This window comes from Sprattus sprattus (assembly GCF_963457725.1).
Source record: "Sprattus sprattus genome assembly, chromosome: 15".
Taxonomy (NCBI): Eukaryota; Metazoa; Chordata; class Actinopteri; order Clupeiformes; family Clupeidae; genus Sprattus; species Sprattus sprattus.
In genome coordinates, this window is record NC_137913.1 from 31,369,169 (window position 1) to 31,383,311 (window position 14,143).

The following is a 14,143-nucleotide window of genomic DNA, read 5'->3' on the forward strand; positions in this document are numbered from 1 at the left end:
GGCTTATATTGATATGACTGGAATCCCAACAGTCTGATTCACTGTTTCTCTGTCATGTTGGACAGAGTAGAGGGCACAGCTTATCCAAATAACGGCTATCACGTTGGATTATGGACGCTATTATTTGTGCCTATAGGAGCAGTAGTCTTCTGGTCCCTCAGGTCCGAGGTCACTCAACTAGGAGTGTATGTACATCGCGGGTGGCCCTAAGAGGTGTTCCCCCTTCAGATATCTGAACAGCTGCGTTATGGGCATCAACCTGCACATTGTGAGGTTTTATAGGGTTAACGTGGTCCCTCATTACCCAGTGGCAGCTGGTGTTCTTCCTACTTCCTTACAGCGGGAGTAAGGTAAGACTTCCTCGTGACTTGGTTGGTATTAGTCATCCAGTGCTTAAAGCACCGCCTCTGGCGGTCAGTAGAAACGAAATAGAACGCTAGGTTACGTATGTAACCATGGGTCTATGAGTTTCGGATGACCGCCAGAGCTTGGCAGTCACTCGGAATATTCGCGAGAAGATTGTCAAGGGTCGTGACCTGGGGGAGCATGCCTTTAGTACAGGGGCGAAGGCATACGTCACCCAGGTCACAGGTGATTTTGTTGATACAAATACTCGAACTACACGTAAACGTGAATGACATCCAGTGCTTAAAGCACCGCCTCTGGCGGTCATCCGAAACTCATAGAACCATGGTTACATACGTAACCTAGCGTTTTAGGTTACAATTAGCGCGTATACCACCACTTCATAGGATTATATGGTAGCTTGCTAGGACTAGCCTGACTCCATGCATGTGTACAGATAACTTTATTATCCACGAATTACGTTTGATATCTGTGAATGACAGCACTTGCTTTGGAGTGCTTTACATGTACCGTCCACAAAACAATTACGACACTCTAGTTTTGTGCTATATACAGTCGTATATATATTTGCAACCATAATTGAAACTTTTTTTAAATCGCTAGTTTCATAGCTCATACAGTCACGCATGTCTACAGATAACTTATCCGCGAATTCCGTTTGATATCTGTGAATGACAGCACTTGTTTGAAGACATCGACCTGTGCTTTACATGTACCATCCTGTATTAGCCAGGGACGCCAAGTGACGTACCCGATACCGATTGGCGTCTCATTTCATAGGGGAAAGTTTTCAGCCCTTGGCCCTTACTAGGCAAGTGCTAGGGTTAAGACAAAGACAAAGACAAAGAAAAAGAGGCAAAGGAAAGAATCGAGATTCAGCATTACTCTTGTTCAGTCTCTTTCTCGTCTCCTCCAACATCGTCTTCCTCTGTTGCTCCCTTGCCTCTGCCATGATGTCCATCCAGAGAATACTGCACTAGCGTCTTTTTACAGAGAGTTGTTGTTACGTGAGGCGGTGCCATAAAGCATTATGTAGTTCTCATGAGAGGTGTTGTGCCCTGTCCACCAAATTTACACCAGACGATTTGTCAGAACAACAACTGTGCAATTAAAGGAGGATTTCCAACAATGTCAAATGAACGGAGTGAAACCTTTGACACGGTTTCAGCAATATGTATGCACCTGTCTGCTTCTACTCACGCCAGGTACGTTTAACCATTTCAGCTTGATATGTGGTGATGAATAATGGATAAAGAACTCACTGTTGGTTAAAAGAACAACAAAAGTCTGGTGCGTCCGCCATTAGGACGCGGTGAAGATGTACCTACAGTCTGCTACTGTTTAGCAATCACACTTTGCAACAGCACAACAAAATGGCTAATTCACCATCTAGTGGGTGAGTGAACATTTTGAACACAGCTATAAAGTGAGCTTCAAAGTTCTCACCCTGGGTCATCAGAGCAACTCATGCTTAGGTTTGTATGCCATCCAATGACACACAGACAACAGAGCCAAATGCTGCTAACCAGAAGGTTCTGGAAAACTTTTCAGATCTGGTACAAACGATGGAAATATTTTTAATATGTGAAAATCAGGAAATGTCACCACAAGCAACTGACCCTGAACTATAGACATCACATTGTAAAATGTATCACTTTCTCAGTGTCACTTCCTCTGATGTCACTGCATCCTTGAGCAGACCCTTCACCTCCCTAAAATGGTCTCCCTTCCGCTGTGCCAAGTGCCAACCCACTGACTTGTACATGTAAGGTTCCAGTATGGGTTTATGCCAGTCCTAATCAGTCATCCACTCAAATTAAATCAGTCTTCACCAGGACGGAAGCAAATGAAAGGACGTCACACCCTCCAGTGACCCCATGAACAGTAGCCTCTTGCTAAGGTCATTCAGAGAAGTGACATCACATCTCAGCGGTGATAGAGGAAGGGAAGGGTGAGAAAGGAAGACAGCAAATAGGAAGTGCCAACAGTGACTCGAATGATGAGTGAGTGCGGGCACAATACGTGTGTGTATATGACAGAGAGAATGTGTGTGTGTGTGTGTGTGTGTGTGTGTGTGTGTGTGTGTGTGTGTGTGTGTCTCCAAAGAACTGTGCTTTCCTCCATACTGCAGTCCACTCTAGGTATTGTTTAACGTGGTTGCTAGGGTTACAGGCTCAACTGCGTCAGGCCAATGCGAGACCTGTGTGTCATCAAAGCCTAACAGAAGAAGTGATGTCACAGGAATTGATATGCTTCAGAATGAGGGCTGTGATGTTCTCAGCTGCATCCTATTCACCAAGATTGAATAAGCATATTTTCGCTGTTTACCTTTTTAATAACCTGCAAGTCAGCAGTAAAAATGTATTTTGTAACAGACACTACTCAAAAGTGTTATGAGTAATTTGTTGAGGGCACGTAAATACTAGGGTCCAGCACAATGCACTCAATTACATCACAAAGACTTTTACACCTGAGGGTGGTACATATGAGTGGATGTGTGTGTTCCTACATATCAGTGGATGTGTGTGTTCCTACATATGAGTGGATATGTGTGTTCCTACATATCAGTGGATGTGTGTGTTCCTACATATGAGTGGATGTGTGTGTTCCTACATATCAGTGGATGTGTGTGTTCCTACATATGAGTGGATGTGTGTGTTCCTACATATCAGTGGATGTGTGTGTTCCTACATATGAGTGGATGTGTGTGTTCCTACATATCAGTGGATGTGTGTGTTCCTACATATCAGTGGATGTGTGTGTTCCTACATATGAGTGGATGTGTGTGTTCCTACATATCAGTGGATGTGTGTGTTCCTACATATGAGTGGATGTGTGTGTTCCTACATATCAGTGGATGTGTGTGTTCCTACATATCAGTGGATGTGTGTGTTCCTACATATCAGTGGATGTGTGTGTTCCTACATATCAGTGGATGTGTGTGTTCCTACATATGAGTGGATGTGTGTGTTCCTACATATCAGTGGATGTGTGTGTTCCTACATATGAGTGGATGTGTGTGTTCCTACATATCAGTGGATGTGTGTGTTCCTACATATCAGTGGATGTGTGTGTTCCTACATATCAGTGGATGTGTGTGTTCCTACAGATCAGTGGATGTGTGTGTTCCTACATATCAGTGGATGTGTGTGTTCCTATATATGAGTGGATGTGTGTGTTCCTACATATCAGTGGATGTGTGTGTTCCTACATATCAGTGGATGTGTGTGTTCCTACATATGAGTGGATGTGTGTGTTCCTACATATGAGTGGATGTGTGTGTTCCTACATATCAGTGGATGTGTGTGTTCCTACATATCAGTGGATGTGTGTGTTCCTACAGTTTAGTGGATGTGTGTGTTCCTACAGTTTAGTGGATGTGTGTGTTCCTACATAGCAGTGGATGTGTGTGTTCCTACATATCAGTGGATGTGTGTGTTCCTACATATCAGTGGATGTGTGTGTTCCTACAGTTTAGTGGATGTGTGTGTTCCTACAGTTTAGTGGATGTGTGTGTTCCTACATATCAGTGGATGTGTGTGTTCTTACATATCATTGGATGTGTGTGTTCCTACATATCAGTGGATGTGTGTGTTCCTACATATCAGTGGATGTGTGTGTTCCTACATATCAGTGGATGTGTGTGTTCCTACAGTTTAGTGGATGTGTGTGTTCCTACATATCAGTGGATGTGTGTGTTCCTTCATATCATTGAATGTGTGTGTTCCTACATATCAGCTGATGTTTTCAGACCCTTTAGACCGAGCAGGGCAGCTGAGGCATATTTAATAACTCCACATCACGCAAAACTCCCTCAGTCAACTGGCATGTCACCTTAGAGATCGCTCTTAATGCATGGATAAGTAAGACGACTTTGTTACGCCAGACAGATAGCTCCCTCTCTCTCACACACACACACACACACACACACACGCACGCACGCACACGCACACAGACACACACACACAAATGCTTTCCCAAAAACATTCACAATCATCCACACACACACACACACACAAACACACACACACACACACACACACACACACACACACACACACACACACACACACACACACACACACACACACACACACACACATACACACACACGCTTGCACACAAACATACACAGTTATTCATACACACTCATCCACACACACACTCATTTAGCCCCCCTCTTTCTCTGTCATCCACAAGGACAGCTGAACTACTTCACTACTTCAAGCCCAGCTGAATCACATGTCCAGTTGAGGCCCCACTGTATCTGTAACTCTCCCACACACAGTGCTCCTAAGACACAACAACTTCCTGCTCTTCAGCATACCAAACAAACTCTGATGACTGAATCCTATCTCCCTTAAAGCCCCATTGAACGCGCTCACAAGGATTATTTAGCTTCCTGCTGCATAATTACATTTATCATACAAACACATTCCTACATTTTATTAAAAAATTAAAGTAACAACATGGGGCTTAACTAGCGTCGGTCATGGAACATACTTTGTGAAGCAGTTCTAAATACTGAGTGCGTACTGCTGCCCGCTGTGAGAGTTTCTAAGCAGATCCATATGTAAAGGGGAGAGGTTGTTAAAATAAACGTGCGTAGCCTAAAGAATCCTAGGAGTTGATATAAACTGAGACAGGCCTGTTCTATATCATTTGTTGAAGAGGTTACAGCGGTTTGAGGAAGACCATAGGGTAGGGTTTTTTTTGGGGGGGGGGGGGGGGGGGGGGGGGCACCACACCTCTGATTGTGAACATTTATGCGTCAACACCTATAGCTGTGTCACTGTGATGTCATCATCCTGTGACTGATCATGAGGTAATCACCGTGAGACAGCGCTCTGTCTAAGGACCACTCTGACTGGACTTCCCGTAGGAAACGCACCAGCCTCGATCTACGGCTTACTGTCAAACTCTAACTATAGAAGCAGCGCAAGAAGATTTGAGAAAAAACGCAATCCAAACCACAGTGGCTCATAGAACAAATGGTTCTTCTCAAGAACATCACAGTGAACCAAACCTTCGCTAGTAAATCATGCTCTATAAGTGTCATGAAACAGACTGTTTCAAAATGGCATTTAAATGAGCACTAGAATAACCTGAAGTAACCCAGGCTTTTCAAGAACCCTCCCAACATGCCCAGGCAATTGTCTGAACCTATCGCACAGTGTAGCAATGGGCCCAACTAGCAACTAGCACAGCAACTGTTAGCCTGGTGACACCAGCCTACGTATTTCCGCCTGAATTGATTTCAAACTCATACTCAGTCTGGCCCAACCCCGTTGACAATCGTTTCCCGGCCTCAAAATCCAACCGCACCAATCAGAGAACAGTTCAGAGCTGTGACGCAAAACTCGCCTCGGAGGAAGAGACACGAAAAGCTATCGGGAAAGTTGTCTCAACTCTCGAGAACATCAGAAAATTAAAAGGAGAACAAGAGTATTGTCTTGTAAGTTTTATGATTGGAAAGGACGTCGTAGCTCTTCTCCCAACTGGCTTTGGGAAGAGTTTAATCTACCGAATGCTTACCAAACGTTGCTGATCGGTTAAGGGAACTCCAATGATTTTAAACCTCAAGCTAAGCACCCGCCCATCTCGGAAACGAAAATGCACGGGGTTAGGCCAGACTGACTGACGGAATGAAATGGAGTCACAGGCTGGTAATGGCCAGGCTAAGCAACTGTCCCACAAGGAGGAATATTTGGTTTGGATGTTGTGACTGTAATTACCAGGCCTCAGTCAGTCTGTCAAGCATGTCGCGTTAAATCTGAACTCTACTCCCAGTCTCAGACAATCTGCCCACGTAGAGCTTTGAAGGGTCTGACGCACACTGCTCCCTCACATGCACTCTATGGCAATCTTTCAGCAGCACTCTCATTGGCTGTGCATAATGTCAATCACAGACTGCATCTTAGGAAATAGGTTTGGTTAAAGGATGCAGGTGAGTGAGCTTGCTTCAGCTTCCTGCTGGGTGAGATATCTTCATGTGTCTAAGCATGTGAGAAAAAGGTTAGACCTGTTTAATTGTGTGTTTGGCTCTGGGCACATAGTCGGGAATCTTGCCATACCTTTAGAATATTTATTTTTGCCAGGGGAAATGTGGTGAAAGTTTACATCCGTGTATGAGGTGTGTCCGTGTATGAGGTGCTGAGTGTGTGTGTGTGTGTGTGTGTGTGTGTGTGTGTGTGTGTGTGTGTGAGAGAGAGAGAGAGTGAGTGAGAGAGATTGAGCAGAAGCAAGAAACAGATAGAGAGAGAAAGAGATAGTACATAGTCTTTGGGTAACGTCAACAGTTAGATTGTGTGTGCGAGTGTGTGCGTGTGTGTTATTGTGAACATATGCATTGTGTATACCTTGTTTTGCCAGCGTGTGACGTTGCCGAATCCTCCAGTACCCAAACGCTCCTTGAGCTCCCAATCCCCATATAACGTGGGTTGGAGTGGGAGACCACGACTCATGTCTGCCCCCTAAACACACACACACACACACACCCAACCACAACCACACACACACACACACACACACACACACACACACCTAAACACACAGACACATACCCATGCCATATGCCAACACACACATCCATGCACAGACAAACATAGATAATAAGGCATAACATAATTATTTATTACATCACTGTAAAGGTAATGATAAATGCCCACAATCCCAAATATTCCACACACTATATTTTTATATTCTGATCTTCTTCATTCTAATCTGTTGGTGACCGTAGGCCTACACTGTGTTTGTGACTTCTGAAATAGTTTATCTCAGAAGGGGTCAAACTCATTTGAGTTTTGAGAGCGTATGTAACACGTTTCACCCGGAGGCCCAACACACTGGTACATAGTTATGGGCTGCTTAAGCCGTGGACCCTCTCAGTATAGAGTAACTAAATGTTAAACACCGTGTACAAACGGCAAGAGCGCCTGGGTACAGCCTTGTGTTCATTATACGTCTTATCACGTTGGACACTTAAGGTGAACAAATCGCTGGTGTAGCATCTGCAGTCGGCTGTAATGCTAACAAGTAGGCTACCACTCGACTGTAGTTGAGATGACGATATAAGTTCCAAATAAAGTCTGTATCAGGTCAAAGGATTGTATTGTAACGCATTTACAAATCAGAATTAACTACTTGTGAACGTTTTGATTGAAAGCTTACTTACTTATACAGTAAGATGAGTTGCTGATTATTGTTACTGTCGTTTGGATTCCTAATGTTTACAAAGTGTACTTTGTATATTGGCTCCTCCCGCATTCGCTTTCCCAGGGCGTATGGAGTAGGACGCACCCTCAGGCAGTCCGTTCAGGTTAAATTCTTAGTATTATTTAATATCTTACGGGATTTATCAGAAAGCTATTCGCAGGTTTCCTTTCTGTGTTGTGCGTTGCCTACGACAGCTGCTGCTCATACATGCCAGATCGAAAGTAACAAAACTCTATCTACTTCCTTGTAATCGGTCATTTCCTGAAACCGAGAAAGATACTTGACTGAAATAGCATACTATATCTGCTTTGCGACACACAGATTAAACCAGCTGAGAAATCTATTTTAAAAAACACCAAGAAAAGTCCAGGCATAATTTGTACATGTTATAACTTGCTGTTTGAACATGACTTCGGGTTTAATAAAATACCCATCTATCTATCTATCTATCTATCTATCTATCTATCTATCTATCTATCTATCTATGACTTGATCCACATTGTAACGTGTAAAGCCGTCCTGAATTAGGCTTGATGGGGCCCCTCCCGTTAGCGCGGTTCAGGTGGGGCAGATTGTGAATAAAAAACGGGGCACATTGAGTTTGTGTGTACTCTTTGAAGGAGCTAAGGGAGCTTGGAGGTTTGACGACTATTAATCATTACAACATAATCAGTTAGACTACACTACAGCATAACTCATAGGGGTTATTTTAACAACAGTCATATAGCCTACATTTCTGCTGTAATCACTCACACTACACCATCCTCTGAGGTGTAAAGCATCTAAGGGTGTTTTACAAGAGATTACCTACAATGTAGAGAAATAGGAAACACCTTTTCAGATACGATTCACCTGTCGGAACAAGTATGTCCATTGTGGATCAATTTAATCATACATCTTTTTATTTATTAAGTGCATATTGCAACAATTTACATGGTTTCAAGGCACTTCACAGAACCCGGTCTGTACTGAATAGAGCCAGAACAGAGGCCCTGTACAAACCTTTTGGCCCTTTTGGCAGGAAGGAACTGTAAGCAGACCCCAGTGTAATGATGACCCTCTGGAGGATGGCAGTCAAAGCTGTGGTTCCTTTTATCGGTCATAGCTTGTCTCATGCCACCCTCCCTGGAATGGATTTCATAAGACTCTCCTTGGAACGATTCTCATACCACTTTTGATAGAACAGTTCTCATACCACGTTTCTTGGAACAGGTCACTTATTGCCACTTTCATCAGAGTTGTTCTCATGCCATTGTCCTTGGAACGGTTCTCATACAATTCTCTCTGGAACAGTTCTAATGCAATTCTCTCTGGAACAGTTCTACACTCTTATAGCATGGTATAGGTGGTACATGGCCCACTGACTCAGCCCCTTTTTCATATCAGTGTGGGTACTTTTGTTTATGCATATACACAGTGCCTTGCATAAATATTCACCCCCTTGGATGTTTTTCGTTTTATTGCTTTCATAAATCAACCATCGCCAATATCGGTTGGCTTTTTTGGTTAAAAAAAAATCACAAAAAGCCCTCTTTAATGTCAAAGTGAAAACAAATTTCTACACAGTAATGCCAATCAAATAAAAATATGTAATGTCAAATAAGTGATTGCATAAGTATTCACCCCTATAAAGTGACTTTCCTAATTCAACAGAAGTCCAGCCAATTGGTGCTATAGTCTCACAATTAGTGAAATGGGGATCAGTGTGCAGTGAACGTGTCTGAAGTGATTGTAGTATAGCGACACCTGTGTCTAGAAGGTCCATTCACTGGTCAGTAATCAGTATTCCTGGCTACCGTTACACCATTAACACTAAAGAACACTCCAAGCAACTCAGAGAAAAGGTGATCTGAAAGTATAAGTCAGGGGGAGGATACAAAAAAAAATCCAAGGCACTAAGCATCCCCTGGAATTCTGTTAAATCCATCATCAAGAAATTGAGGGAATATGGCACATGTGTAAATCTGCCTAGAGCAGGCCGTCCTCACAAACTGAGTGACAAGAGGGAGACTTTTGAGAGAGGCCACCAAGACACCTATGACTACTCTGCAAGCTTCAGCAGCTGAGATGGGAGAGACTCTGCATACAAGAACTTTTGCCCGGGTTCTTCACCAATCAAAGCTTTATGGAAGAGAGTTACTAGTCTTGGTGGCCTCTCTCACTAGTGTCCTTCTTGCACGGTCACTCAGTTTGTGGAGACGGCCTGCTCTAGGACCACAAGAACCATATTCCTACCATTTCTTGGTATGGATTTAACAGAATTCCCGGGGATTAGTGACTTGGATATTTGTTGTTATCCTTCCCCTGACTTAGGCTGAATCCCATTTCTCCCCCTACCCCTTCGTCTTTCCCCTTCCCCTCCGTTTTGCGCGTTCATGTGGAGGGGTAGGGCTGTCCCAATTCACGTTAAGACAGAGGGGTAGGGGAGAGGGGAAGGGCTTTCTACCCCTCCAAACGGAGATTTTCCGAGGGCACACTTCAAACGGAGGGGTAGACTGATTTCCCTCAATGCATTGCGAACCCGTGATCATTAAAGAAGAAACATCGCGCGAGTCCATTTAAAAATGTCGGAAACAGCAGGGAAAGCATCACACAAATTAAAGTATTTTCTTTGTAATTCATGATTTTAAAACTTGTTTGATGAAATGTTGTATTGTGTAAATAACAGCTGCAGGCGCCATGTTTGTTTATGTCTGGTGAGTGACAGCTGTCGCTCTCCGGTAACGTAACAGCTGACGCAGCGTACTGATGACGTACGTAAGTGTTGAAGGGCTATCCCAATTCGTAAGGCTAGAGTTTAAACCCCTTCGGCTACCCCTCCGTTTGACAAAGCGAGGGCAAAGGGGTAGGGGTAAGGGTAGGGGTGGAGATTAGAAATGGGATTGGGCCTTATACTTTTCAATAACCTTTTTCTCTGAGTTGCTTGGAGTGATATTTTGTCTTCATGGTGTAACAGTAGCCAGGAATACTGATTACTGAATACTGGCCAGTGAATGGATCTTCCAGACACAGGTGTCTTTATAGTACAATCACTTGAGACACATTCACTGCACACTGATCCCCATCTCACTAATTGTGAGACTTCTAGCACCAATTGGCTGGACCTCTGTTGAATTAGGTCAGTCAATTTAAAGGGGGTGAATACTTATGTAATATCTTACTTTATAACTGTGTAGAAATCTGTTTTCACTTTGACATTGAAGTGGGCTATTTGTGATTTTTATTGTTAAAGAAGCCAACTTGCATTGACCTAGATTAATTTATAAAAGCAATAAAAGGGAAAAAACATCCAAGGGGGTGAATACTTATGCAAGGCACTTTATATATATACAGTACTGTGCAAAAGTTTTAGGCAGGTGTGAAAAAATGCTGTAAACTAAGAATGCTTTCAAAAATGGAAGTGTTAACAGTTTATTTTCATCAATTCTTCATAAATTAACAAAATGCAGTGAAGGAACAGAAGAAAATTCTAAATTAAATCAAAATTTGGTGTGACCACCCTTTGCCTTCAAAATAGCATCAATTTTCCAGATACACTTGCGCACAGTTTTTGAAGGAACTCGGCTGGTAAATTGTTCCAAACATCTTGGAGAACTAACCACAGATCTTCTGTGGATTTAGGCTTCCTAAAATTCTTCTGTCTCTTCATGTAAACCCAGACAGACTCGATGATGTAGAGATCAGGGCTCTGTGGGGGTCATACCATCACTTGCAGGACTTTCTGTTCTTCTTTAAGCTGAAGATAGTTGTTAATGACATTGGCTGTATGTTTGGGGTTATGTTCCTGCTGCAGAATACATTTGGTGCCAATCATACGCCTCCCTGATGGTATTGCATGATGGATTAGTATCTGCCTGTATTTCTCAGCATTGAAGACTCCATTCATCCTGACCAAATTTCCAACTCCACTTGCAGAAATGCAGCCCCAAACTGGAAAGGAACCTCTACCATGCTTCACTGTTGCCTGCAGACTCTCATTATTGTACCTCTCTCCAGCCCTTCGGCGAACAAACTGTCTTCTTCTACAGCCAAATATTTCAAATTTTGACTCATCAGTCCAGAGCACCTTCTGCCATGTTTCTGCACCCCAGTTTCTATGTTTTCGTGCTTAGTTCAGTCACTTGGCCTTGTTTCCTTGTCGGGGTAGAGCTTTTTGGCTGCAACTCTTCCATGAAGACCACTTCTGGCCAGACTTCCCCGGACAGTAAATGTCTGTACCTGGGTACCACTGGTTTCTGCCAGTTTTGAGCTGATGCCACTGCTTGAAATCTTCCGATTTCGAAGGTAAATAAGCTTGATGGGTTTTTCATCAGCTGCATTAAGTTTCCTTGGCTGACCACTGCGTCTACGATCCTCAACGTCTTCTTCAAAAGAGCTTGAACTGCACATTTTGAAACCCCTGTCTGCTTTGAAATCTTTGTCTGGGAGAGACCCTGCTGATGCAGTATAACTACGTTGTGTCTTGTTGCTGTGCTCAGTCTTACCATGTAAATGGTTAAAAAAATAAACATTTATTGTTTACATTTTTCAAAGCATTCTTAGTTCATAGCATTTTTTCACACCTGCCTAAAACTTTTGCACAGTACTGTATGTGTGTGTGTGTGTGTGTGTGTGTGTGTGTGTGTGTGTGTGTGTGTGTGTGTGTGTGTGTGTGTTTGCACCATTGTTCAGTCTCCAAGTACGTTTCCTATGGTTACACCCAACACGAGAACATAAAACATCAGATACAGATTTGGCAAAAGGGTCTTTACACAGTTATGCCAGCTATTGTCTAAGTGTGAATTCCAGCCGAACTGACACACGGTCTCTGACAGAGCCCAAGGTGAAAATACATTGGAATGAGACGCCCACGGCACATTTGAATTAAACTGTACTCATAGACATTTCTGAGGGCAAGTCAAGACAGACATGATTTTACAATTTCAATTACAGAAGCTTCTACTAGAGAATATTTGTCAATTTAGAGTAAACCATCCAATGGAAATTAAACAATTTGGAGAGAGGAATTCTTACAAGTACTGTACTATACAAGTACAATTCATTTCATTACAGTTATATATTATATGTCCAGGGCTCAGAATGCAGGCCATTCGTTTTGAAAATGTCTTATGTTGTGTGTAATGGTTATGTTATCAGTAACAGTGTTAAAATAACAGAGTTGTAGTTTAGTAAATAGTGCGGTCCGCTTTACGTAAACACAAAACTCTCTTCTACCCCCGCATCAGTGACTACCAACACAAGAAATCAGAATCGTGACAACTCAAGAAAACACGGCATGTTGTGACGTCCATGTCATGTTGTGACGTCCATGCCGTGTTCAGTCTGGTCATGTGAGTAGTGATGAAGGTACCGACGTTGACCATACTGGGAAGTGTTTACAAACATCACTTCCAGTGATCAGGGAGCTTTGAGTGTAACATACTCCAAATGTATACATGTTACCAAGACACCGGAAGCATTAAACATCAATGATGAAAACAAAGTGTCATACCCCTCTCTAACTGAAACCTTTGTTTCCCCTTTTGGACAATTTTGGATGATGACCAACCGAAAAATGTAAACAAATATACAAACAGAGGAGTTCTAGCATGTAAGAATGAATGGACACTAAATTGACATTCATGATCAAGCAGCTGCTGTGACCACCAAAAGTTGGCCAGCATAATCTCCAAAATGGTAATCGTATCATGGTAACAAAGGAAAGGTCCCCATACTGGTATTGCTCAGACACCCGGATAAAAGGTGGATCAAAACTGAAGGAACGAATTAAATTAAATTAAATTGTTCCATTTATTTCAGTTATTGTGAGAAACATGATTCCATTAAAGTATTTCCTTTTCATCACCACACACACACACACACACACACACACACAAAGAGAGAGAGAGAGAGAGAGAGAGAGAGAGAGAGAGAGAGAGAGAGAGAGAGAGAGAGAGAGAGAGTTCAGGTGAGTGAATGGGGCACAGGGACTCATGATTCCTAGAGAGAGAGAGAGAGAGAGAGAGAGAGAGTGAGAGAGAGAGAGAGAGAGAGAGGGACTCATGATTTCTAGAGAGAGAGCGAGAGAGAGAGAGAGAGAGAGGGACTTGTGATTCCTAGCCAATCTGGGGATTTGAACCCTGTAGTGTTTTCTATTCAGTTCAATGTTATTTATATAGCGTCTCAAGGTGTTATTTATAGCGTCGAAACAATAAAATAGTCTCAAGGTGTAACGTTTTCAGGTACAGACAGATTGGAACCCAGAAGCAGGACAACAGACAGACAGTGGGTAGCGAAAATACAGTTTACTTCGTATAGTTCAAGCAGGGTCAAAACCAGGAGATCAGTCAGGTAAACAAACAATCTGACAAGGAGCAGGCAGGCTATTCAGAGACCGATGGACAGGCAAGCAGGGTCAGAACCAGGAGATCAATCAAACAAGCAGACAAATTCTGAAGAGGGGCAGGCAGGGTATCTGAAATCCAGCGTACAGGCAAACAGGGTCCAAACAGGGTCCAAACAGGGTAATCAGGCAACACCAAGGAAACAGGATATGAGCTGCAGGTGAAGAAATGAGCAGGGA

At 43.0% G+C, this 14,143-nt stretch overlaps 1 protein-coding gene across 2 annotated transcripts in view; it reads right to left on the bottom strand.

Annotated features, from left to right (window-relative positions):
* Nucleotides 1–7,706, bottom strand: part of ikbkb (inhibitor of nuclear factor kappa B kinase subunit beta) — a 57,771-nt gene extending 50,065 nt beyond the window's left edge. For both annotated transcript variants that reach the window (XM_080853043.1, XM_080853042.1), the window contains exons 1-2: nucleotides 7,541–7,706; nucleotides 6,726–6,909 (exon numbers count right to left, since the gene is read on the bottom strand). In XM_080853043.1, coding sequence (XP_080709169.1) covers nucleotides 6,726–6,830 — 105 coding nt within the window. In that variant the 5' untranslated portion in view covers nucleotides 6,831–6,909; nucleotides 7,541–7,706. The remainder of the gene's footprint in view (nucleotides 1–6,725; nucleotides 6,910–7,540) is intronic.
* Between the last annotated feature and the right edge of the window lie 6,437 nt (nucleotides 7,707–14,143).